Source organism: Ascaphus truei (assembly GCF_040206685.1).
Source record: "Ascaphus truei isolate aAscTru1 chromosome 23 unlocalized genomic scaffold, aAscTru1.hap1 SUPER_23_unloc_1, whole genome shotgun sequence".
NCBI lineage: Eukaryota > Metazoa > Chordata > Amphibia > Anura > Ascaphidae > Ascaphus > Ascaphus truei.
The window spans coordinates 560,277-587,283 of NW_027453862.1; the positions used below are offsets into that span (position 1 = coordinate 560,277).

The window sequence follows — 27,007 nt, forward strand, 5'->3', positions numbered from 1 at the left end:
TGGGGGACCAAGTTACATTTAATGCAGTCATTTAGCACAGAAATATTACCAGATAAAAGAAGTAGCCGGCGAGCCATCGTGTCACACGTACAATCCCTTTTACAGATCTCCGGTCATGGGATGACATTATTATTTTCTTTTAATTCCCCCTTCCCAAACGGCCGGCCCTCTTTACACCCCGTCGGCCAAGGTCTCCTCCTGGAAGCTCAGCTCTGCCAGGACATCCTCGTCTTCCCCATCCTGATTCAGCTGGGTCCACGTGAAGTCGTTCACCTGCAGACGTACGGCAGAGGTTAGAGCCAGTAAGACAGGAGACCCCCCCCCCCCCCCTAACCTCCCCCCCAGGGTTACATCCCAGGGACGGCCAACTCCGGGTCCTCAAGGGCCACCAACAGTTCAGGTTTTCATGATATCGCTGCTTCAGCACAGGCGGCTCAAAATCGGTCCCAGCTTCAGCACAGGCGGCTCAAAATCGGTCCCAGCTTCAGCACAGGCGGCTCCCATCGGTCCCAGCTTCAGCACAGGCGGCTCCCATCGGTCCCAGCTTCAGCACAGGCGGCTCCCATCGGTCCCAGCTTCAGCACAGGCGGCTCCCATCGGTCCCAGCTTCAGCACAGGCGGCTCCCATCGGCCCCAGCTTCAGCACAGGTGGCTCCAATCAGTTCCAGCTTCAGCACAGGTTGCTCCAATCGGTCCCAGCTTCAGCACAGGTTGCTCCAATCATTCCCAGCTTCAGCACAGGTGGCTACCATCCGTCCCAGCTTCAGCACAGGTGGCTCCCATCGGTCCCAGCTTCAGCACAGGTGGCTCCAATCGGTCCCAGCTTCAGCACAGGTGGCTCCCATCGGTCCCAGCTTCAGCACAGGTGGCTCCCATCGGTCCCAGCTTCAGCACAGGTGGCTCCCATCGGTCCCAGCTTCAGCACAGGTGGCTCCCATCGGTCCCAGCTTCAGCACAGGTGGCGCCCATCGGTCCCAGCTTCAGCACAGGTGGCTCCCATCGGTCCCAGCTTCAGCACAGGTGGCTCCCATCGGTCCCAGCTTCAGCACAGGTGGCTCCCATCGGTCCCAGCTTCAGCACAGGTGGCTCCCATCGGTCCCAGCTTCAGCACAGGTGGCGCCCATTGGTCCCAGCTTCAGCACAGGTGGCTCCCATCGGTCCCAGCTTCAGCACAAGTGGCTCAATCGGTCCCAGCTTCAGCACAAGTAGCTCAAAAAAATCGGTCCCAGCTTCAGCACAAGCTCAGTCAAGCAGGGATATCTTGAAAACCAAACCGGCTGGTGGCCCTTGAGGACTCTGAATACAAGACGTGCAATCAACGTAAAACCGAAACGTATTAATTCGATTTAAAATAAAAGTGGGGGGGGGGGGGGGGGGGGAGGGGATTAATGTACCTGGATCAGCCCCCGCAGCTCTTCTTCTGACAAACAGTCGACCGCGTCGTCCTCGGAAGGGACGTATTCCACAACCACCCTCCCTTTCTCTGGGAAACAAATGGAATATATATATATATATATATAATATATATAGGATAAGTGTCTGCCGCCTAAATATAACAGATTGAACTCGATGGGCCGGTCCTCGTTTCAACCTCATCTACCGTGTAAGCCTGGCTCAGACGCCGCGTAATAAGGCAGAGGCGGGCGACGCTGGCGCTGCCGAGTACAGGAGCTGGAAGTGATATGTTTACTTGGGTTGGGGGTGACTTCACCCAAGAGGCTCAGTGCTGGGGGGGGGAGAGGCGGGGGGGGAGGTGTCGCGTTACATTAGCTCAAGTTTACTAGGAAATATGAAGCAGGGGGTGAGCGAGACTCGGAAAAAAACGCGGGTTTAGGGTCGCGAGTCGTCAAGCGCTTTTTTGTAGCGTCTTACCTGAAACCACCAGGAGTATGGAGTATTTTCTGAAACGCGGCGGACAGGGCCTTCTGAATGGCGTATTTCTGCAACTTCCCGTCTTCGTCAGAATTTCCATTGGGTCTACAACCACGATCCATGAAAAAGACAGCAAAAACCAAAAGCCCTGTTGCTGAAGCGGATCAGAACATCGGATCGGCTGACGTCATGCAGCCCGAATCGTCACGGCGTGAAGAGCGGTAGCTGCTGGTTCGCGCCCGCGCACGAGCCCGACTGAACCAGCTGTAACAGGTTTATTTCAGCAATGGCCTGTGCCAACGGGCGGGCACCCTGGGGAACTGTTCTACAGCATCTTGAACAGCAGAATCCTCACCTTCCTGACAGAGCCGAGTGTACTGAGTAAGAGCCAGACAGGCTTCCTGCCAAACCACCGCACCACGGATCACATCTACACCCTACACCCTACGCCACCGCACCACGGATCACATCTACACCCTACACCCTACGCCACCGCACCACGATCACATCTCCACCTTACACAGCCTGACCAATAAGCATATCCACAACACCTAAAGGGCAAAAATCTGTGCTTGCTTTGTGGACATCAAAAAGGCCTTCGACTCCATCTGGCATCCAGGCCTATTGCTGAAAATACTAGAGAGCGGAATAGGGGGGAGAACATACGACACCATCAAAAGTATGTACTCTGAAAACAAATGCTGCGTGAAAGTTAATAACAAAAGGACAGACTTCTCCCATCAAGGCGTGGAGTTAGACAGGGCTGCAGTCTGAGTCCCACACTGTTTAACATCTACATCAATGAGCTCGCAGCAGCCCTAGTATCTTCCTCAGCACCTGGGCTCAACTTGGCTGGAACTGAGATTAAGTCTCTACTATACGCAGACGACCTGCTCCTGCTGTCTCCAACAGGACAGGGCCTCCAACAGGACAGGCCTCCAACAGGACAGGGCCTCCAACAGGACAGGGCTCCAACAGGACAGGGCCTCCAACAGGACAGGGCCTCCACAGGACAGGGCCTCCACAGAAACTGGCAATACTAGAAAAATTCAGCCAGACCTGGGCACTCTGTGAACCTAGAAAAAAAACAGAATAATGGTATTCCAGAAAAAATCTAAAAAACATCCAACCATATTGCAATTCACACTGGACGACAAAGCACTGGAACAAACAGCGAGCTGCACATACCTTGGTCTAACAATCAGCTCATCCGGGAAATTCAACCTGGCCATAAATACACTGAAGGAGAAGGCCTGCAGAACATTTTATGCAATAAGGAAACAGACGTACCACCTCAAACCACCAATAAGAATCTGGGAGAAAATATTCAACAGCATCATCACACCTATCCTTCTGTATGGCAGCGAGGTGTGGGGCCCTGTAACATACCCAGACCCCACACATACATCCTTCTGTATGGCAGCGAGGTGTGGGGTCCTGTAACATACCCAGACTCCACACACCCATCCTTCTGTATGGCAGCGAGGTGTGGGCCCTGTAACATACCCAGACTCCACACACCCATCCTTCTGTATGGCAGCGAGGTGTGGGGTCCTGTAACATACCCAGACTCCACACACCCATCCTTCTGTATGGCAGCGATGTGTGGGGTCCTGTAACATACCCAGACCCCACACATACATCCTTCTGTATGGCAGCGAGGTGTGGGGCCCTGTAACATACCCAGACCCCACACACACATCCTTCTGTATGGCAGCGAGGTGTGGGGTCCTGTAACATACCCAGACCCCACACATACATCCTTCGGTATGGCAGCGAGGTGTGGGGTCCTGTAACATACCCAGACCCAACATACCCAGACTCCACACACCCATCCTTCTGTATGGCAGCGAGGTGTGGGGTCCTGTAACATACCCAGACCCACACACACATCCTTCTGTATGGCAGCGAGGTGTGGGGCCCTGTAACATACCCAGACCCCACACACCCATCCTTCTGTATGGCAGCGAGGTGTGGGGTCCTGTAACATACCCAGACCCCACACACCCATCCTTCTGTATGGCAGCGAGGTGTGGGGCCCTGTAACATACCCAGACTCCACACACCCATCCTTCTGTATGGCAGCGAGGTGTGGGGCCCTGTAACATACCCAGACCCCACACACCTATCCTTCTGTATGGCAGCGAGGTGTGGGGCCTGTAACATACCCAGACTCCACACACCCATCCTTCTGTATGGCAGCGAGGTGTGGGGTCCTGTAACATACCCAGACCCCACACACACATCCTTCTGTATGGCAGCGAGGTGTGGGGTCCTGTAACATACCCAGACTCCACACACCCATCCTTCTGTATGGCAGCGAGGTGTGGGGCCCTGTAACATACACAGACTCCACACACCCATCCTTCTGTATGGCAGCGAGGTGTGGGGTCCTGTAACATACCCAGACCCCACACACACATCCTTCTGTATGGCAGCGAGGTGTGGGGTCCTGTAACGTACCCAGACTCCACACACCCATCCTTCTGTATGGCAGCGAGGTGTGGGGCCCTGTAACGTACCCAGACTCCACACACCCATCCTTCTGTATGGCAGCGAGGTGTGGGGCCCTGTAACATACCCAGACCCCACACACCCATCCTTCTGTATGGCAGCGAGGTGTGGGGCCCTGTAACATACCCAGACTCCACACACCCATCCTTCTGTATGGCAGCGAGGTGTGGGGCCCTGTAACATACCCAGACCCCACACACCCATCCTTCTGTATGGCAGCGAGGTGTGGGGCCCTGTAACATACCCAGACTCCACACACCCATCCTTCTGTATGGCAGCGAGGTGTGGGGTCCTGTAACATACCCAGACTCCACAAAATGGGATACCAGCCCAACCGAAATACTGCATCTGGAATTCTGCAAACACCTTCTCCAAGTACACAGGAGTACATGAAACAATGCATGCCGGGCTGAGCTGGGCCGCTTTCCTCTACTGCTCACGGTACAGAAGAGAGCACTGACATTCTGGGCTCACCTAAACACCAGCCATCCACAGTCTTACTGCTACAGAGCAATGCAAAGCCAGGACCTCCTCACTAAACCCTGTGCCATCAAACAACTTGTCTTCTCACTCCAAGGACAAAACCCCACACAGATCAACAACCTGCCGAAAAAACATCAACTCAATCGCCAGCGAGATGAAGAAGCAGTATGTGACAATGTGGGAAAATGATATCCAACGCTCAAAGTAGCAGGAGACCTAACACAGCCTACAGAGAGAATACACTCTGGCACCCTACCTACTGAAGGTAAAAGACCCAAAACAGAGACAGACCCTGAGCCAGTACAGAATGAGTGCCCGCAGCCTGGAAATAGACACAGGCAGGCACAGACAGGACTGGAAGCCCCAGGAGGTGAGACTGTGCCAGCGATGTGAGCTAGGAGAGGTGTGTGTGAGACACAGGCAGACACAGACAGAACTGGAAGCCCCGGGAGGTGAGACTGTGCCAGCGATGTGAGCTAGGAGAGGTGTGTGTGAGACACAGGCAGACACAGACAGAACTGGAAGCCCCGGGAGATGAGACTGTGCCAGCGATGTGAGCTAGGAGAGGTGTGTGAGACACAGACAGAACTGGAAGCCCCGGGAGGTGAGACTGTGCCAGCGATGTGAGCTAGGAGAGGTGTGTGAGAGACACACAGGCAGACATAGACAGAACTGGAAGCCCCGGGAGATGAAGCTGTGCCAGCGATGTGAGCTAGGAGAGGTGTGTGAGACAGGCAGACACAGACAGAACTGGAAGCCCCGGGAGATGAGACTGTGCCAGCGATGTGAGCTAGGTGAGGTGTGTGAGACACAGGCAGACACAGACAGAACTGGAAGCCCCGGGAGATGAGACTGTGCCAGCGATGTGAGCTAGGAGAGGTGTGTGAGACAGGCAGACACAGACAGAACTGGAAGCCCCGGGAGATGAGACTGTGCCAGCGATGTGAGATAGGAGAGGTGTGTGAGACACAGACAGAACTGGAAGCCCCGGGAGATGAGACTGTGCCAGCGATGTGAGCTAGGAGAGGTGTGTGAGACACAGACAGAACTGGAAGCCCCGGGAGATGAGACTGTGCCAGCAATGTGAGCTAGGAGAGGTGTGTGAGACACAGGCAGACACAGACAGAACAGGAAGACCCGGGAGGTGAGACTGTGCCAGCGATGTGAGCTAGGAGAGGTGTGTGAGAGACACAGACAGAACTGGAAGCCCCGGGAGATGAGACTGTGCCAGCAATGTGAGCTAGGAGAGGTGTGTGAGACACAGGCACACACAGACAGAACAGGAAGACCCGGGAGGTGAGACTGTGCCAGCGATGTGAGCTAGGAGAGGTGTGTGAGAGACACAGACAGAACTGGAAGCCCCGGGAGATGAGACTGTACCAGCGATGTGAGCTAGGAGAGGTGTGTGAGAGACACAGACAGAACTGGAAGCCCCGGGAGATGAGACTGTACCAGCGATGTGAGCTAGGAGAGGTGTGTGTGAGACACAGACAGAACTGGAAGCCCCGGGAGGTGAAACTGTGCCAGTGATGTGACCTAGGAGAGGTGTGTGAGACACAGGCAGTCACAGAACTGGAAGCCCCGGGAGATGAGACTGTGCCAGCGATGTGAGCTAGGAGAGGTGTGTGAGAGACACAGACAGAACTGGAAGCCCCGGGAGATGAGACTGTGCCAGCGATGTGAGCTAGGAGAAGTGTGTGAGAGACACAGACAGAACTGGAAGCCCCGGGAGATGAGACTGTGCCAGCGATGTGAGCTAGGAGAGGTGTGTGAGAGACACACAGGCAGACATAGACAGAACTGGAAGCCCCGGGAGGTGAGACTGTGCCAGTGATGTGACCTAGGAGAGGTGTGTGAGAGACAGGCAGACACAGACAGAACTGGAAGCCCCGGGAGGTGAGACTGTGCCAGCGATGTGAGCTAGGAGAGGTGTGTGAGAGAGACAGGCAGACACAGGCAGAACTGGAAGCCCCGGGAGGTGAGACTGTGCCAGTGATGTGACCTAGGAGAGGTGTGTGAGAGACAGGCAGACACAGACAGAACTGGAAGCCCCGGGAGGTGAGACTGTGCCAGCGATGTGAGCTAGGAGAGGTGTGTGTGAGAGACAGGCAGACACAGGCAGAACTGGAAGCCCCGGGAGGTGAGACTGTGTCAGTGATGTGACCTAGGAGAGGTGTGTGAGAGACACAGACACAGGCAGAACTGGGAGCCCCGGGAGGTGAGACTGTGCCAGCGATGTGAGCTAGGAGAGGTGTGTGAGACACACAGGCAGACACAGACAGAACTGGAAGCCCCGGGAGGTGAGACTGTGCCAGCGATGTGAGCTAGGAGAGGTGTGTGAGACACAGGCAGACAAAACTGGAAGCCCCGGGAGATGAGAAAGTGCCACTGATGTGAGCTAGGAGAGGTGTGTGAGACACAGGCAGACAAAACTGGAAGCCCCGGGAGATGAGAAAGTGCCACTGATGTGAGCTAGGTGAGGTAGAAGATGAAACTCACTTCCTGCTGCGTTGCACACAATACTCTGAAATGAGGAGTGCCCACCTAGAGAAACTCACAGCTCTTAAACAGAACTTTAATAATATAGAGAACCAAAAAATAGTGATCCTCCTGGGAGAAGATGAAACCCGCGCAGAACTGGCTGCACACTATATCAGCACCCGCCACAGGCTGAGAGACGCCCACTAACCCACACATCCCTGTGTGTAATTGTCACCAATGTACTGTGTAACCATTATACAATACCCTCTGTTATACATGTACTGTGTAACCATTATACCCTACCCCCCGTTATTCATGTACTGTAAAACCATTATACAATACCCTCTGTTATACATGTACTGTGTAACCATTATACCCCACCCCGTTATATATGTACCGTGTAATCATTATACCCTACCCCGTTATACATGTACCGTGTAATCATTATACCCTACCCCCTTTTATTCATGTACCGTGTAATCATTATACCCTACCCCGTTATTCATGTACCGTGTAATCATTATACCTACCCCCTGTTATACATGTACCGTGTAATCATTATACCCTACCCCCTGTTATTCATGTACCGTGTAATCATTATACCCTACCCCCTGTTATTCATGTACCGTGTAATCATTACACCCTACCCCCTGTTATTCATGTACCGTGTAATCATTATACCCTACCCCCTGTTATTCATGTACCGTGTAATCATTATACCCTACCCCGTTATTCATGTTCTGTGTAATCATTATACCCTACCCCCTGTTATACATGTACTGTGTAATCATTATACCTACCCCCTGTTCTACATGTACTGTGTAACCATTATACCCTACCCCGTTATTCATGTACCGTGTAATCATTATACCCTACCCCCTGTTATACATGTACCGTGTAATCATTATACCCTACCCCCTGTTATTCATGTACCGTGTAATCATTATACCTACCCCGTTATACATGTACCGTGTAATCATTATACCCTACCCCGTTATACATGTACCGTGTAATCATTATACCCTACCCCGTTATTCATGTACCGTGTAATCATTATACCTACCCCCTGTTATACATGTACCGTGTAATCATTATACCCTACCCCGTTATACATGTACCGTGTAATCATTATACCCTACCCCCTGTTATTCATGTACTGTGTAATCATTATACCCTACCCCCTGTTATACATGTACTGTGTAATCATTATACCCTACCCCGTTATACATGTACTGTGTAATCATTATACCCTACCCCCTTTTATTCATGTACCGTGTAATCATTACACCCTACCCCCTGTTATTCATGTACCGTGTAATCATTATACCCTACCCCGTTATACATGTACCGTGTAATCATTATACCCTACTCCCTGTTATTCATGTACCGTGTAATCATTACACCCTACCCCCTGTTATACATGTACTGTGTAATCATTATACCTACCCCCTGTTATACATGTACTGTGTAATCATTATACCCTACCCCCTTTTATTCATGTACCGTGTAATCATTACACCCTACCCCCTGTTATTCATGTACCGTGTAATCATTATACCCTACCCCCTGTTATACATGTACCGTGTAATCATTATACCCTACCCCGTTATTCATGTACCGTGTAATCATTATACCCTACCCCCTGTTATTCATGTACTGTGTAATCATTATACCCTACCCCGTTATTCATGTACCGTGTAATCATTATACCCTACCCCCTTTTATTCATGTACCGTGTAATCATTATACCCTACCCCCTGTTATTCATGTACCGTGTAATCATTATACCCTACCCCGTTATACATGTACCGTGTAATCATTATACCCTACCCCCTGTTATACATGTACCGTGTAATCATTATACCTACCCCGTTATACATGTACCGTGTAATCATTATACCCTACCCCGTTATACATGTACCGTGTAACCATTATACCTACCCCGTTATTCATGTACCGTGTAACCATTATACCCTACCCCGTTATACATGTACTGTGTAATCATTATACCTACCCCGTTATTCATGTACCGTGTATCCATTATACCCTACCCCCTGTTATACATGTACCGTGTAACCATTATACCCTACCCCCTGTTATACATGGAGAGAGAGAGGGGGGCGACAGGGAGAGAGAGAGAGCGACAGGGAGAGAGAGAGAGGGGGGGCGACAGGGAGAGAGAGAGGGGGGCGACAGGGAGAGAGAGAGGGGGGCGACAGGGAGAGAGAGAGGGGGGCGACAGGGAGAGAGAGAGGGGGGCGACAGAGAGAGAGAGTGGGGGGCGACAGAGAGAGAGAGTGGGGGGCGACAGGGAGAGAGAGAGGGGGGGCGACAGGGAGAGAGAGAGGGGGGGGCGACAGGGAGAGAGAGAGGGGGGGCGACAGGGAGAGAGAGAGGGGGGGCGACAGGGAGAGAGAGGGGGGCGACAGGGAGAGAGAGAGGGGGGCGAAAGGGAGAGAGACAGAGGGGGGGGGCGACAGGGAGAGAGAGGGGGGCGACAGGGAGAGAGGGGGGCGACAGGGAGAGAGGGGGGCGACAGGGAGAGAGAGAGGGGGCGACAGGGACAGAGAGAGGGGGGGCGACAGGGACAGAGAGAGGGGGGGCGACAGGGACAGAGAGAGGGGGGGCGACAGGGACAGAGAGAGGGGGGGCGACAGGGACAGAGAGAGAGGGGGCGACAGGGACAGAGAGAGAGGGGGCGACAGCGAGAGAGGGGGCGACAGGGAGAGAGAGAGGGGGGCGACAGGGAGAGAGAGAGGGGGGCGACAGGGAGAGAGAGAGGGGGGCGACAGGGAGAGAGAGAGGGGGCGACAGGGAGAGAGAGAGGGGGGCGACAGGGAGAGAGAGAGGGGGGCGACAGGGAGAGAGAGAGGGGGGCGACAGGGAGAGAGAGAGGGGGGCGACAGGGAGAGAGAGAGGGGGGCGACAGGGAGAGAGAGAGGGGGGCGACAGGGAGAGAGAGAGGGGGGCGACAGGGAGAGAGAGAGGGGGGCGACAGGGAGAGAGAGAGGGGGGCGACAGGGAGAGAGAGAGGGGGGCGACAGGGAGAGAGAGAGGGGGGCGACAGGGAGAGAGAGAGGGGGGCGACAGGGAGAGAGAGAGGGGGGCGACAGGGAGAGAGAGAGGGGGGCGACAGGGAGAGAGAGAGGGGGGCGACAGGGAGAGAGAGAGGGGGGCGACAGGGAGAGAGAGAGGGGGCGACAGGGAGAGAGAGAGGGGGGCGACAGGGAGAGAGAGGGGGGGGCGACAGGGAGAGAGAGGGGGGGGCGAGAGGGAGAGAGAGGGGGGGGGGCGACAGGGAGAGAGAGAGGGGGGGCGACAGGGAGAGAGAGAGGGGGGGCGACAGGGAGAGAGAGGGGGGGAGACAGGGAGAGAGAGGGGGGGCGACAGGGAGAGAGAGGGGGGGCGACAGGGAGAGAGAGGGGGGGCGACAGGGAGAGAGAGGGGGGGCGACAGGGAGAGAGAGAGGGGGGGGCGACAGGGAGAGAGAGAGGGGGGGCGACAGGGAGAGAGAGAGGGGGGGCGACAGGGAGAGAGAGGGGGGGCGACAGGGAGAGAGAGGGGGGGCGACAGGGAGAGAGAGAGGGGGCGACAGGGAGAGAGGGGGCGACAGGGAGAGAGAGAGGGGGGAGGGCGACAGGGAGAGAGAGAGGGGGGAGGGCGACAGGGAGAGAGAGAGGGGGGAGGGCGACAGGGAGAGAGAGAGGGGGGAGGGCGACAGGGAGAGAGAGAGGGGGGAGGGCGACAGGGAGAGAGAGAGGGGGGAGGGCGACAGGGAGAGAGAGAGGGGGGAGGGCGACAGGGAGAGAGAGAGGGGGGAGGGCGACAGGGAGAGAGAGAGGGGGGAGGGCGACAGGGAGAGAGAGAGGGGGGAGGGCGACAGGGAGAGAGAGAGGGGGGAGGGCGACAGGGAGAGAGAGAGGGGGGAGGGCGACAGGGAGAGAGAGGGGGGCGACAGGGAGAGAGAGGGGGGCGACAGGGAGGGAGAGAGGGGGGCGACAGGGAGGGAGAGAGGGGGGCGACAGGGAGGGAGAGAGGGGGGCGACAGGGAGGGAGAGAGGGGGGCGACGGAGAGAGAGGGGGGGCGACAGGGAGAGAGAGAGGGGGGAGGGCGACAGGGAGAGAGAGAGGGGGGAGGGCGACAGGGAGAGAGAGAGGGGGGGAGGGCGACAGGGAGAGAGGGGGGGCGACAGGGAGAGAGGGGGGGCGACAGGGAGAGAGGGGGGGCGACAGGGAGAGAGGGGGGGCGACAGGGAGAGAAGGGGGGCGACAGGGAGAGAAGGGGGGCGACAGGGAGAGAGAGGGGGCGACAGGGAGAGAGAGGGGGCGACAGGGAGAGAGAGGGGGCGACAGGGAGACAGACGGGGAGACAGACGGGCGACAGGGAGAGAGGGGGACGACAGGGAGAGAGAGGGGCGACAGGGAGAGAGAGGGGGGGGCGACAGGGAGAGAGAGGGGGGGCGACAGGGAGAGAGAGGGGGGGGCGACAGAGAGAGAGAGAGGGGGGGCGAAGGGGAGAGAGAGAGAGAGAGAGGGGGGGCAACAGCGAGAGAGAGAGAGAGGGGGGGGCAACAGGGAGAGAGAGAGGGGGGCGACAGGGAGAGAGGGGGGGCGACAGGGAGAGAGACAGGGAGAGAGAGGGGGGGCGACAGAGAGAGAGGGGGGGAGACAGGGAGAGAGGGGGGGCGACAGGGAGAGAGGGGGCGACAGGGAGAGAGAGGGGGCGACAGGGAGAGAGAGGGGGCGACAGGGAGAGAGAGGGGGCGACAGGGAGAGAGAGGGGGCGACAGGGAGAGAGAGGGGGCGACAGGGAGAGCGAGGGGGCGACAGGGAGACAGACGGGGAGACAGACGGGCGACAGGGAGAGAGAGAGGGGGGGCGAAGGGGAGAGAGAGAGAGGGGGGGGCAACAGCGAGAGAGAGAGAGGGGGGGGCAACAGGGAGAGAGAGAGGGGGGGCGACAGGGAGAGAGGGGGGGCGACAGGGAGAGAGAGGGGGGGCGACAGGGAGAGAGAGGGGGGGAGACAGGGAGAGAGGGGGGGGAGACAGGGAGAGAGGGGGGGGCGACAGAGAGAGAGAGGGGGGGGCGAAAGGGAGGAGGGCGTAAGGGGGGAGAGAGGGCGTAAGGGGGGAGAGAGGGCGTAAGGGGGGAGAGAGGGCGTAAGGGGGGAGAGAGGGCGTAAGGGGGGAGAGAGGGCGTAAGGGGGGAGAGAGGGCGTAAGGGGGGAGAGAGGGCGTAAGGGGGGAGAGAGGGCGAAAGGGGGGAGAGAGGGCGAAAGGGGGGAGAGAGGGCGAAAGGGGGGAGAGAGGGCGAAAGGGGGGAGAGAGGGCGAAAGGGGGGAGAGAGGGCGAAAGGGGGGAGAGAGGGCGAAAGGGGGGAGAGAAGGCGAAAGGGGGGAGAGAAGGCGAAAGGGGGGAGAGAGGGCGAAAGGGGGGAGAGAGGGCGAAAGGGGGGAGAGAGGGCGAAAGGGGGGGAGAGGGCGAAAGGGGGGGAGAGGGCGAAAGGGGGGGAGAGGGCGAAAGGGGGGGAGAGGGCGAAATGGGGGAGAGAGGGCGAAAGGGGGGAGAGAGGGCGAAAGGGGGGAGAGAGGGCGGAAGAGGGGGAGAGAGGGCGGAAGAGGGGGAGAGAGGGCGGAAGGGGGGAGAGAGGGCGGAAGGGGGGAGAGAGGGCGGAAGGGGGGAGAGAGGGCGAAAGGGGGGAGAGAGGGCGTAAGGGGGGAGAGAGGGCGTAAGGGGGGAGAGAGGGCGTAAGGGGGGAGAGAGGGCGTAAGGGGGGAGAGAGGGCGTAAGGGGGGAGAGAGGGCGTAAGGGGGGAGAGAGGGCGTAAGGGGGGAGAGAGGGCGTAAGGGGGGGAGAGGGCGTAAGGGGGGAGAGAGGGCGTAAGGGGGGAGAGAGGGCGTAAGGGGGGAGAGAGGGCGTAAGGGGGGAAGAGAGAACGAAAGGGGGAAGAAAGGACGAAAGGGGGAAGAGGGCGAGAAGGCGAAAGGGGGCGAGGGAGAAGGGGCGCTTTGGAGAGGGCGAGAGCAAGCGCAAAAATGGAGAGAGCGAGCCTCTTATCTATGCGCTGGCGTTTCTCTTCCCTTTGGTACTGCCAGGGGTTTATATACAAAACTGCCACATTGGGATCCCCCCCAAGGCACCGTTGGGTTTCTCCAGGTCCTCCTCGGCGACCCCCACTCCTCTGCTGCAGACGTCGTGGCCGGGCAGGGTCACTTCCAGCACGCACAGGTACTTCACTGTCCTCTGCTCCTGCAGAGCGTCCCCGTCTCCATTCTCAAGCTCGTCCAGGCCGGAGATATTCTGCAGCTGCGTGGGGGGGTTACACACACAGCCGATTCAAGTACAAGGCGAGTCCACCGTGCTCCCTGGTCTGTAAGAGCCTCTCGCCGACTCACGTATCCATAAACCCCGCACCCCCCCAGTGCCTGCACCTTACAGAGGTGACCATGTTACTGCAACTATTTGGCTGGTGACATTGTGTCAAAGGAAGGAAAGGTGCACTGCGGGGTGGGGGGGTGGCACATTAGCTCACCGCTATTATTCTCTTGGACCACCCATTGAATCCCAGGTAATGGTTGGCCAGATCCTGGCATTTCGAGCTGGACAAAACCAGGACTTTCGGCTGAAACCCTTTCTGCTTGCGGCAGAGGCGCACCTGGAGAGAGCAAGACAAAAGGAAGCGGTGATTATCGCAGGCATGACCGTGGCTGCATGCCGCCTCCGAAAAAAACCCAGAAAGCATGGATCGGCAGGATCCCTCTCCTGGGACGCTTTAGTAGTTCCGACGCCTGCCAGGGAGTCGTAGAAAAAAAAAACAACATTGTACACCCATGTAGAAGATACATGGAACGTGTTACATACATGCCAGATGTTTCCGCCACTTTTTTTCTGGTTTCGGTTTGGAGCAGAACGCAAGTCATGCAAGGTACGAGAGACCGACCGTTGCAAGCGCCACCCAACCATCGTGACACAGCTCAACCAGCGCCGCATACCCCAATCAGCCATCGTCACATAGACCAACGATCGCCACACACCCCAACCAGCACAGCCATCGCCACACAGGCCAACCAGCGCCACACAGCCCAACCATCGCCACACAGCCCAACCATCGCCACACAGCCCAACCATCGCCACACAGCCCAACCATCGCCACACAGCCCAACCATCGCCACACAGCCCAACCATCGCCACACAGGCCTACCATCGCCACACAGCCCAACCAGCGCCACACAGCCCAACCAGCGCCACACAGCCCAACCATCGCCACACAGGCCAACCAGCGCCACACAGCCCAACCAGCGCCACACAGCCCAACCAGCGCCACACAGCCCAACCAGCGCCACACAGCCCAACCAGCGCCACACAGCCCAACCAGCGCCACACAGCCCAACCAGCGCCACACAGCCCAACCAGCGCCACACAGCTCAACCAGCGCCACACAGCTCAACCAGCGCCACACAGCCCAACCAGCGCCACACAGCCCAACCAGCGCCACACAGCCCAACCATCGCCACACAGCCCAACCAGCGCCGCACAGCCCAACCAGCGCCGCACAGCCCAACCAGCGCCGCACAGCCCAACCAGCGCCGCACAGCCCAACCAGCGCCGCACAGCCCAACCAGCGCCGCACAGCCCAACCATCGCCGCACAGCCCAACCATCGCCGCACAGCCCAACCATCGCCACACAGCCCAACATGCACAGCCCAACCATCGCCACACAGCCCAACCATCGCCACACAGCCCAACCATCGCCACACAGCCCAACCATCGCCACACAGCCCAACCATCGCCACACAGCCCAACCATCGCCACACAGCCCAACCATCGCCACACAGCCCAACCATCGCCACACAGCCCAACCATCGCCACACAGCCCAACCATCGCCACACAGCCCCAACCAGCGCCACACAGCCCAACCAGCGCCACACAGCCCAACCAGCGCCACACAGCCCAACCAGCGCCACACAGCCCAACCAGCGCCACACAGCCCAACCAGCGCCACACAGCCCAACCAGCGCCACACAGCCCAACCAGCGCCACACAGCCCAACCAGCGCCACACAGCCCAACCAGCGCCACACAGCCCAACCAGCGCCACACAGCCCAACCAGCGCCACACAGCCCAACCATCGCCACACAGCCCAACCATCGCCACACAGCCCAACCAGCGCCACACAGCCCAACCAGCGCCACACAGCCCAACATGCACAGCCCAACCAGCGCCACACAGCCCAACCAGCGCCACACAGCCCAACCATCGCCACACAGCCCAACCATCGCCACACAGCCCAACCATCGCCACACAGCCCAACCATCGCCACACAGCCCATCCATCGCCACACAGCCCAACCAGCGCCACACAGCCCAACCAGCGCCACACAGCCCAACATGCACAGCCCAACCAGCGCCACACAGGCCAACCAGCGCCACACAGGCCAACCAGCGCCACACAGGCCAACCAGCGCCACACAGGCCAACCAGCGCCACACAGGCCAACCAGCGCCACACAGGCCAACCAGCGCCACACAGGCCAACCAGCGCCACACAGGCCAACCAGCGCCGCACAGCCCAACCATCGCCACACAGCCCAACCATCGCCACACAGCCCAACCATCGCCACACAGCCCAACCATCGCCACACAGCCCAACCATCGCCACACAGGCCAACCAGCGCCACACAGCCCAACCATCGCCACACAGGCCAACCAGCGCCACACAGGCCAACCAGCGCCACACAGGCCAACCAGCGCCACACAGGCCAACCAGCGCCACACAGGCCAACCAGCGCCACACAGGCCAACCAGCGCCGCACATGCCAACCAGCGCCGCACAGCTCAACCAGCGCCGCACAGCCCAACCAGCGCCGCACAGCCCAACCATCGCCGCACAGCCCATCCAGCGCCGCACAGCCCAACCATCGCCGCACAGCCCAACCAGCGCCACACAGCCCAACCATCGCCACACAGCCCAACCATCGCCACACAGCCCAACCATCGCCACACAGCCCAACCATCGCCACACAGCCCAACCAGCGCCACACAGCCCAACCATCGCCACACAGCCCAACCATCGCCACACAGCCCAACCATCGCCACACAGCCCAACCAGCGCCACACAGCCCAACCATCGCCACACAGCCCAACCAGCGCCACACAGCCCAACCATCGCCACACAGCCCAACCAGCGCCACACAGCCCAACCATCGCCACACAGCCCAACCATCGCCACACAGCCCAACCATCGCCACACAGCCCAACCAGCGCCACACAGCCCAACCATCGCCACAGCCCAACCAGCGCCACAGCCCAACCAGCGCCACACAGCCCAACCAGCGCCACACAGCCCAACCATCGCCGCACAGCCCAACCAGCGCCACACAGCCCAACCAGCGCCACACAGCCCAACCATCGCCACAGCCCAACCATCGCCACACAGCCCAACCAGCGCCACACAGCCCAACCAGCGCCACACAGCCCAACCATCGCCACACAGCCCAACCATCGCCACACAGCCCAACCAGCGCCACACAGCCCAACCAGCGCCACACAGCCCAACCAGCGCCACACAGCCCAACCAGCGCCACACAGCCCAACCAGCGCCACACAGCCCAACCAGCGCCGCACACAGCCCAACCAGCGCCACACAGCCCAACCAGCGCCACACAGCCCAACCAGCGCCACACAGCCCAACCAGCGCCACACAGCCCAACCATCGCCACACAGCCCAACCATCGCCACACAGCCCAACCATCGCCACACAGCCCAACCAGCGCCACAGCCCAACATGCACAGCCCAACCAGCGCCACACAGCCCAACCAGCGCCACACAGCCCAACCAGCGCCACACAGCCCAACCAGCGCCACACAGCCCAACCAGCGCCACCAGCGCCGCACAGCCCAACCATCGCCGCACAGCCCAACCATCGCCGCACAGCCCAACCATCGCCGCACAGCCCAACCATCGCCGCACAGCCCAACCAGCGCCACAGCCCAACCAGCGCCACACAGCCCAACCATCGCCACACAGCCCAACCATCGCCACACAGCCCAACCAGCGCCACACAGCCCAACCATCGCCACACAGCCCAACCAGCGCCACACAGCCCAACCAGCGCCACACAGCCCAACCATCGCCACACAGCCCAACCAGCGCCACACAGCCCAACCAGCGCCACACAGCCCAACCAGCGCCACACAGCCCAACCAGCGCCACACAGCCCAACCAGCGCCGCACACAGCCCAACCAGCGCCACACAGCCCAACCAGCGCCACACAGCCCAACCATCGCCACACAGCCCAACCATCGCCACACAGCCCAACCAGCGCCACACAGCCCAACCATCGCCACACAGCCCAACCATCGCCACACAGCCCAACCAGCGCCACAGCCCAACATGCACAGCCCAACCAGCGCCACACAGCCCAACCAGCGCCACACAGCCCAACCAGCGCCACCAGCGCCGCACAGCCCAACCATCGCCGCACAGCCCAACCATCGCCGCACAGCCCAACCATCGCCGCACAGCCCAACCATCGCCGCACAGCCCAACCAGCGCCGCACAGCCCAACCATCGCCACACAGCCCAACCAGCGCCACACAGCCCAACCAGCGCCACACAGCCCAACCATCGCCACACAGCCCAACCAGCGCCGCACAGCCCAACCAGCGCCGCACAGCCCAACCATCGCCACACAGCCCAACCATCGCCACACAGCCCAACCATCGCCACACAGCCCAACCATCGCCACACAGCCCAACCATCGCCACACAGCCCAACATGCACAGCCCAACCATCGCCACACAGGCCAACCATCGCCACACAGCCCAACCAGCACCACACAGCCCAACATGCACAGCCCAACCAGCGCCACACAGCCCAACCATCGCCACACAGCCCAACCAGCGCCACACAGCCCAACATGCACAGCCCAACCAGCGCCACACAGCCCAACCAGCGCCGCACAGCCCAACCAGCGCCGCACAGCCCAACCAGCGCCGCACAGCCCAACCAGCGCCGCACAGCCCAACCAGCGCCGCACAGCCCAACCAGCGCCACACAGCCCAACCAGCGCCACACAGCCCAACCAGCGCCACACAGCCCAACCAGCGCCACAGCCCAACCAGCGCCACACAGCCCAACATACACAAACCAACCATCGCCACACAGCCCAACCAGCGCCACACAGCCCAACCATCGCCACACAGCCCAACCATCGCCACACAGCCCAACCAGCGCCACACAGCCCAACCAGCGCCACACAGCCCAACCATCGCCACACAGCCCAACCAGCGCCACACAGCCCAACCATCGCCAAACAGCCCAACCAGCGCCACACAGCCCAACCAGCGCCACACAGCCCAACCAGCGCCACACAGCCCAACCAGCGCCACACAGCCCAACATGCACAGCCCAACCAGCGCCACACAGCCCAACCAGCGCCACACAGCCCAACCAGTGCCACACAGGCCAACCATCGCCACACAGCCCAACCAGCACCAGACAGCCCAACCAGCGCCACACAGCCCAACCAGTGCCACACAGGCCAACCATCGCCACACAGCCCAACCATCGCCACACAGCCCAACATGCGCAGCCCAACCATCGCCACACAGCCCAACATGCACAGCCCAACCATCGCCACACAGCCCAACCAGCGCCGCACTGCCCAACCATCGCCCCCCAACCAGCGCGCCGCACAGCCCAACCAGAGCGCCGCATTGCTTGGATAGTTACCACACTGCTTTAATAGTTTCGCTGCTAGAGGTAACACAATGTGATGCACGTCAGACAGGCATAGCCCCGGCTTCCAAGTCTCTTCATGATCTGACGTCTATACCTTCAGCGGAGAGTCCTGGAACAGCCTCTTCCTGTCACAAGCTTCCTGGGCCCTGCCGGCATCGCGGGCAGAGTAGTATTTAATCACCGCGTAGAAACCCGGGTCGGCGACCGCCGCGTTGGGGAGAAGTCGGACGGAGTAAAGAGCCCCAAACTCCGAAAACACGTTCAGCAGACCACGCTGCCACGGAGACATAAAGAAAGCGTCAACTTGATGCCACACCGGGGGGGGGTCACCACAGACGACATCACATTTAGGCCAGGCCCGTGTTTGTACTAAACAAAGTGGTAATCCTGTGTCTTCCCCCCCCTCCCCCATAACAGGGGTGCTCAACTCCAATCTTCAAGACCACCCCAATAGCTCAGCTTTGGTCAGAGGCTCGCCTGTGCTGAAGCGGACCTGCTGGGTGGGTCTTGAGGACAGGAGTTGGGTGGGTCTTGAGGACAGGAGTTGGGTGGGTCTTGAGGACAGGAGTTGGGTGGGTCTTGAGGACAGGAGTTGGGTGGGTCTTGAGGACAGGAGTTGGGTGGGTATTGAGGACAGGAGTTGGGTGGGTCTTGAGGGCAGGAGTTGAGACCTGCTGCCCCATTGCTTTGAACACGTTATCTCCTGGCCTCGTAGTGACCCCACACACCGTTCTATTTAGGGAAACAAGCCGATGCCAGGTGCGTGGCTGACGGAAACCCAACTCCTGCGGGGCCTGATGGCCCCGTCTTGGATGTTGAAAGGGGGAGGGGGTTCGGCGCCGGCCAATTGCGCAATATATTTGGAGGTCACAACCCTCCCAGCGTCTTAAGTTGGGTCTGCTAGTACCACGGTACATACGTACATTAATAAATATATACATGTACACCTACATATACACAGCATACTGGGAGGAGCAAATACAGGAAGGGGACTACTGATACGCCCCCCCCCCCCCCAACTATAAGTGTGTGTATGTATATATATACACATATACAGGCATACCCCGGTTTAAGTACACTCACTTTAAGTACACTTGCGAGTAAGTACATCTCGCTCAATAGGCAAACGGCAGCTCACACATGCGCCATTCAGCACGTTCTGAACAGCAATACCGGCTTCCTACCTGTACCGAAGCTATGCGCAAGCGGGGAGACTATAGAGCCTGTTACACATGTGTTATTTACATCAGTTATGCACGTATATGACAATTGCAGTACAGTACATGCATCGATAAGTGGGAAAAAGGTAGTGCTTCACTTTACTGTAAGTACATTTTCACTTTACATACATGCTCCGGTCCTATTGCGTATGTTAAGTGGGGTATGCCTGTATATATATATATATATATATATATATATATATATATATATATATATATATATATATATATACACACACACACATTATAATTGGGTGTGTGTATATACTGTATATATATATTATCCCAACTAGATAGGCTAGTGACTATGTATGTGTGTACACACACCACCCAGTTATAGTATGATATATATATACACCTATATATAGGTATGTATATATATATATATATCCCCCTCCCCCTGTGAGAGCTGTGCGGAGATATCCCGGTTATAGTGTGATATATACATATATCTCCCCCTGTGAGAGCTGTGTACCTATATATAGGTATGTATATATATACCCCCCTCCCTCACATATATATATATACCCCCCTCCCTCACATATATCTCCCCCTGTGAGAGCTGTGCGGAGATATCCCGGTTATAGTGTGATATATACATATATCTCCCCCTGTGAGAGCTGTGTACCTATATATAGGTATGTATATATATACCCCCCTCCCTCACACATATATACCCCCCTCCCTCACATATATCTCCCCCTGTGAGAGCTGTGCGGAGATTTCCCAGATAAACACGGTGTTGCTGCTCTGCACGGGGACTGTGAATCCCAACACCTCCATCTGTGGCCGGGCCCGCCAAAACTCTCAGCCAATGGGAAGCCGCTCCAACCGGCAGGTGGTCCGCAGCCGTGCGTCACAAAGTCAGCAGCCGTGTGGGCTAGACAGAAGCGGCCATGTTGGAGAAGGGCAGCAGCGGCTATGTTATGAATAAGGGCAGCAGCTGTGTGGGGAGGGCAGCGGCCATATTAAAGAAGGGCAGCAGCTATGTGAGCAGGGCAGCAGCGGCCATGTTAGAGAAGGGCAGCAGCTGTTTGGGCAGTGCAGGCAGCAGCGGCCATGTTAGAGAAGGGCAGCAGCTGTTTGGGCAGTGCAGGCAACAGAGGCCATGTTCGAGAAGGCAGCAGCTGTGGGCAGGGCAGCAGCAGCTGTGTGGGCAGGGCAGCAGCAGCTGTGTGGGCAGGGCAGCAGCGGCCATGTTGGAGAAGGGCAGTAGCTGTGTGGGCAGTGCTGCAGCGGCCATGTTAGAGAAGGGCAACAGCGGCTATTTAGAGAAGGGCAGCAGCTGTGTTGGAAGGGCTGTAGCGGCCATGTTAGAGAAGGGCAGCAGCAGCCATGTTAGAGAAGGGCAACAGCTGTGTGGGCAGGACAGCAGCGGCCATGTTAGAGAACGGCAGCCATGGCCATGTTCGAGAAGGGCAGCAGCTGTGTGGGCAGGGCAGCAGCAGCTGTGTGGGCAGGGAAGCAGCGGCCATGTTTGAGAAGGGCAGCAGCTGTGTGGGCAGGGCAGCAGCGGCCATGTTTGAGAAGGGCAGCAGCTGTGTGGGCAGGGCAGCAGAGGCCATGTTTGAGAAGGGCAGCAGCGACCATGTTAGAGAAGGCAGCAGCGGCTATGTTAGAGAAGGGCAGCAGTGGCTATGTTAGAGAAGGGCAGCAGCGGCCATGTTAGAGAAGGGCAGCAGCTGTGTGTGCAGAGCAGCGGGGCCATTTAAAAACAGTTCTGCGTGGGAGCGCACGGCGCCTCCACCTCCCGGGCTGAATACGCAAGAGAAGTCGGTGTGTTATCGGGCTACATGCGGAGAAATCTGGTTGCAGTTACCAGCTCAGGGTTTGAATAGGCGGCGGAGGAGGACGACGACGCAGTGAAAAATTGCGTGCAGGTCGCCATTCATACAGAGGGAGGGTGACCAGATGTCCCCCTCCAGATGCCGGCAGGGGGGAGAGCGGAGGCCGGGTCCACAGAATAGGGAGAGAAAGACAGAAAATAGAGGGAGAGAGAGAGCCACACAGAATAGGGAGAGAGACACACACAGAATAGGGAGAGAGAGACAGAATAGGGAAAGAGAGAGAGACACACACACACAGAATAGGGAGAGAGACACACACCGAATAGGGGGAGAGAGACAGAAAATAGAGGGAGAGAGAGAGCCACACACAGAATAGGGAGAGAGACACACACAGAATAGGGAGAGAGAGAGAGACACACACACACAGAATAGGGAGAGAGACACACACAGAATAGGGGGAGAGAGACAGAATAGGGAGAGAGAGAGAGAGAGAGACACACACAGAATAGGGAGAGACACACACACAGAATAGGGGGAGAGAGAGAGAGAGAGACACACACAGAATAGGGAGAGAGACAGAATAGGGAGAGAGAGACAGAATAGGGAATGAGAGAGAGAGACACACACACACAGAATAGGGAGAGAGACACACACAGAATAGGGGGAGAGAGACAGAATAGGGAGAGAGAGAGAGAGAGAGAGACACACACACAGAATAGGGAGAGACACACACACAGAATAGGGGGAGAGAGAGAGAGAGAGACACACACAGAATAGGGAGAGAGACAGAATAGGGAGAGAGAGACAGAATAGGGAATGAGAGAGAGAGACACACACACACAGAATAGGGAGAGAGAGAGACACACACAGAATAGGGGGAGAGAGACAGAAGAGAGAGAGAGAGAGAGAGAGAGAGAGAGAGAGAGAGAGAGAGAGAGAGAGAGAGAGAGAGAGAGAGAGACATAGAATAGGGAGGGGGAGAGAGAGACACAGAATACAGGGAGAGAGACACAGAATAGGGGGGAGAGACACAGAATAGAGGGAGAGAGAGAGAGAGACAGAATATTTATTTATTTATAAAATATTTTACCAGGAAGTAATACATTGAGAGTTACGTCTCGTTTTCACGTATATCTTGGACACAGAGTTAAGACAAATAATACATGGTTACAAATACAGTTACATAAGTGAACAGGGTATACATTACATACAAGACATTGCATGCAGAGTTAAAGACAATATATATTATGAGCGTATGAAACAGTTACAGACCAGATTAAAATGTGAGACAGTCTTAGATTTGAAATAACTTAAACTGGTGGTGGATGTGAGAGTCTCTGATAGGTTGTTCCAGTTTTGGGGTGCACGGTAAGAGAAGGAGGAACGGCCGGATACTTTGTTGAGCCTTGGGACCATGAACAGTCTTTTGGAGTCTGATCTCAGGTGAATCAGCAAAATAAAGAAGTGCAAAATGATTGAACTCCTGAGAAAATTCACTTAACTGCACACCACTAATTAAAATATAACTTTTAATGAATTACTTAAAACATATATTACCAAATGAGTGTATAACACGAATAAAAAGAAATTAAATCAACATCACCTAGCAACAGAGTCACCTAATAATTAAGATGGAAGAACATATCTACCAAATATTAATGGTAGGGTATAGGGTCCTCGTGGTACTAATAGTCAGGGTAGAAACCCCTCTGGATCAGCTTGCAGAGCACGTAATAAGTGGATGATAACAGCAGTGAGGAAAAAAATGATAATTAAATTAAATTAAATAAGAACTCCACCTAGTATAATAATGTGATGTTCAAACACCCTAATAGTACATCAGTTTAATACAAAATATAGGGTGTAAGCACCATGGGTGCAGCCACAATTGACTGACACTCGTAGTGCAGCTAATGAAACAGTGAAATATATTCACAGTACAAGGGCTGCAAAGTGCATATAAGTGACTAGGTAGAGAGCTGCTAAGGAGCCTCACTGACTGGCAACACTAAGCCAAAATAGAGTAGTGACACATGAACTCTGCAAACAGAAGCAGGAGACTAGTAACACTGCATTAAAACAGCTCCAAGTAGGAGACTGACAACATTGCGTGACCAACGCACGTTTCCCTCCAGCTATGGAGCTTCGTCAGGGACACATTTTGCAGGAAGGGGGAAAGCGGAGCGTATTTATACCCTCCCGTCGCCATAGTGACGTAATTAACGCAAACCGCTATTGCGCATGCGCAGAACAAGCGCACGCGAAAACACAAATAAAACATCCAATTGTACAAATAATGAACACCCTTGTTGTTAATGAATATAGTACCTGGAAAGGCTGCCACTACAAGCTCCCCGGTCGATCTGTATGGTATAATGGCGATAGATCGACTCGTGTCCGATACAGTGTCTACTGCGCATGCGCAAAAACATAGAAAATAAATTGTTGAAATTCTCTCTGTCTAATGTTATATGCGCATGCGCACATCAGAGACAGGGCATCGAATGCGCAAGTGTGGACTGATAGTCACAAAATGCTGCATAGATGCAATAGAATCATCTGGGGCAACAGTGGCAGCTATAACCAAGATACCTTCCAAAAGATAGGATGGGTGAAGACTATCCCTAGCAATAAAATCTGATGATATGCCAACATTAGACAATGGATGTAAATATTTGGGTGCCCCCACTAAAAGGTACAATGTGTCACAGAGAATACAGTGAAAGACGAAATAAAATAAAAATATAATTAAAGTATATATACACATACAAGATCTTGGTCATATTGTAGGACATGAATAATAATAAGGAAAGGAAAAGGGGAGGGGAAAGGGAAAAATTACTCTCGCTTCAGCTTAATGAACAGACTGATGAATAATGACAAAGGTGCAGAAGGGGAATGGGGTTATGATGAATTGGAAAGAGAAAGAAACACCCTTTTTCTTGCACTCATTGTCTAGATTGATATGATGAAAAAAGTTAATACTTATTATTTTATTTAATTATATTAATTAAAAAGAATGGGTTAGACAGAGACTCAAACATATTAAACAAACCAACATATATTAACCAAAACTGGATCGGGGGTGAGATGAGAGACCTTCAGATAAATACTAAATAGTAGTGAGTGAACTCACGAAGGTAATCAAGAAATCCCTGAATCCAGCACTAATTTAAAAATTGGGAACCTGTATTAAATCAAACAGGTACCTAGGGCTGACAGTCTTCATACTACAAAGCTGCACATTTTAAATGAATACTTCCACAGAGAAATGCATCTAATACAAATGAACAAATGCAGTGAGGTAAATCAGATTGAAGATAGTGTGATGTCAATCATTAATTATGCTGATATAACATACATCCTAGACACACAGTATTTAATGTATCTGCAAATGTCTTTATTGGATATAATATAACCTAATGCAGTATTAAATGGCCCACAAAGTGTGTTTAATGTGGCCCTGAGGCACGGGTCAATGCCCGTATCAAATTATAGCCTCCTATACTATGCTAGAGACTGCATTAGCTGATTACCCAAAAATGAACACCTGTGGAGTAATTGTGATCAAGGGTGGGGTGAGAGTCACGGAGGAAGTCAGTACTCTAATAGCTAGATGTTGCTACATAAAGGCAAAAACCTAAAGCCTGCCAATGCAGCAGTGTTGTATTTAACTCTTCTTAGTGCACAATACAATATATAATTGAGAGTAGCAACTATAAACGGACCCTCGTCATGGAATGCTTATAATGTTATTAAGATAACACTGTGGCATATATGCCTAAGTAACTAAACACAATACCATCGCAGATTGCTACTAGTTTAGATACAGTGTTTGTAGCGGAGCAAAGCAGGCTAGTACCTCAGTAACTCATTCCGGCGCTCAGAGGCGCTTCTCACTCACCACCCAGCAGCGATGCGTCATAACGTCATGACGTCAGCTTTGTTAACCCTCCCACCTGATGCACGTTTCGCGGAGGCTTTTTCAAAGGTGGTGACGTGGAATAGTGCAGGGAGATGTTTTATATCCATCCGCTTCTCAATAGACCAATTGGAAAGCGCGGTGTGTGTATAAACACTTAATTCTCTTAAAGGCATACGATGATCGTATATGCCGTGGCAATGGGGTATAGGTTGTCAGAGTGATTTTTTTCAAGTTAACCATTGACTTGGAGCGGCCTAAACAGGGAAAGAGGTGATAGTTTCTCAGCCGTGGATACAATATTAAAATACTTAATAAAGCCTTTCATCGGGCACTGCATAGTGATAGGGACTCTCTTTTGTCCACAAACACTAAAAGAACTAAGGACAACACCATTAGATGTATCGGCACCTTTAACAAAAGATGGTGGACAATTAAAAGAATATTTGCCCGACATTAGCATCTCCTTCTGGCGGATGTGGAAATAGCGAAGGTTATCAGCCCTAGACCAACCATCACTAGCAGGCGGTCCAAAAATTTGAGGGACTCTCTCGTCAATAGCCATTTCCAGTGGGCAAGAACAGCGACTTGGCTGAGTCCCATCAAAGGGATGTACCAATGTCAGGGCTGTAAGGCATGTAAGCATGTCATTGTAGCTAAAACATTCGCCAACCATGACAACACTCATCAATACTGTGTGGACAGTTTTATCAACTGTAGGACCACCAACGTGATCTATCTCATTACTTGTAATTGTGGCAAGAGATACGTTGGCAAGACAACAAGGCAATTTCGTAGACGTATTATTGAACACGTCAACTCTATCAAGCACTCTACTGAAACCCCAGTTGCCAGACATTTCACACAGTTCCATAATGGTGATATCAACAGCATCAAATGTATGGGTATATACCAACTTAAATGCCCTGTGAGAGGGGGTAATACTGACCAATTGCTGCTTCGTATTGAAGCTGAATGGATCTAC

The 27,007-nt window shown here is 55.4% G+C and overlaps 1 protein-coding gene across 1 annotated transcript; it reads right to left on the reverse strand.

Moving 5' to 3' along the window:
- LOC142474758 (RAD52 motif-containing protein 1-like) lies at window positions 1-21,305 on the reverse strand. Its single transcript, XM_075580984.1, is given in 8 exon segments — window positions 1-273; window positions 1,395-1,483; window positions 1,880-1,954; window positions 1,957-1,977; window positions 13,490-13,655; window positions 13,882-14,004; window positions 19,188-19,367; window positions 21,004-21,305. Coding segments are annotated over 8 exon segments (849 nt in total). The 5' UTR covers window positions 21,097-21,305; the 3' UTR covers window positions 1-171.
- Window positions 21,306-27,007: the final 5,702 nt, after the last annotated feature.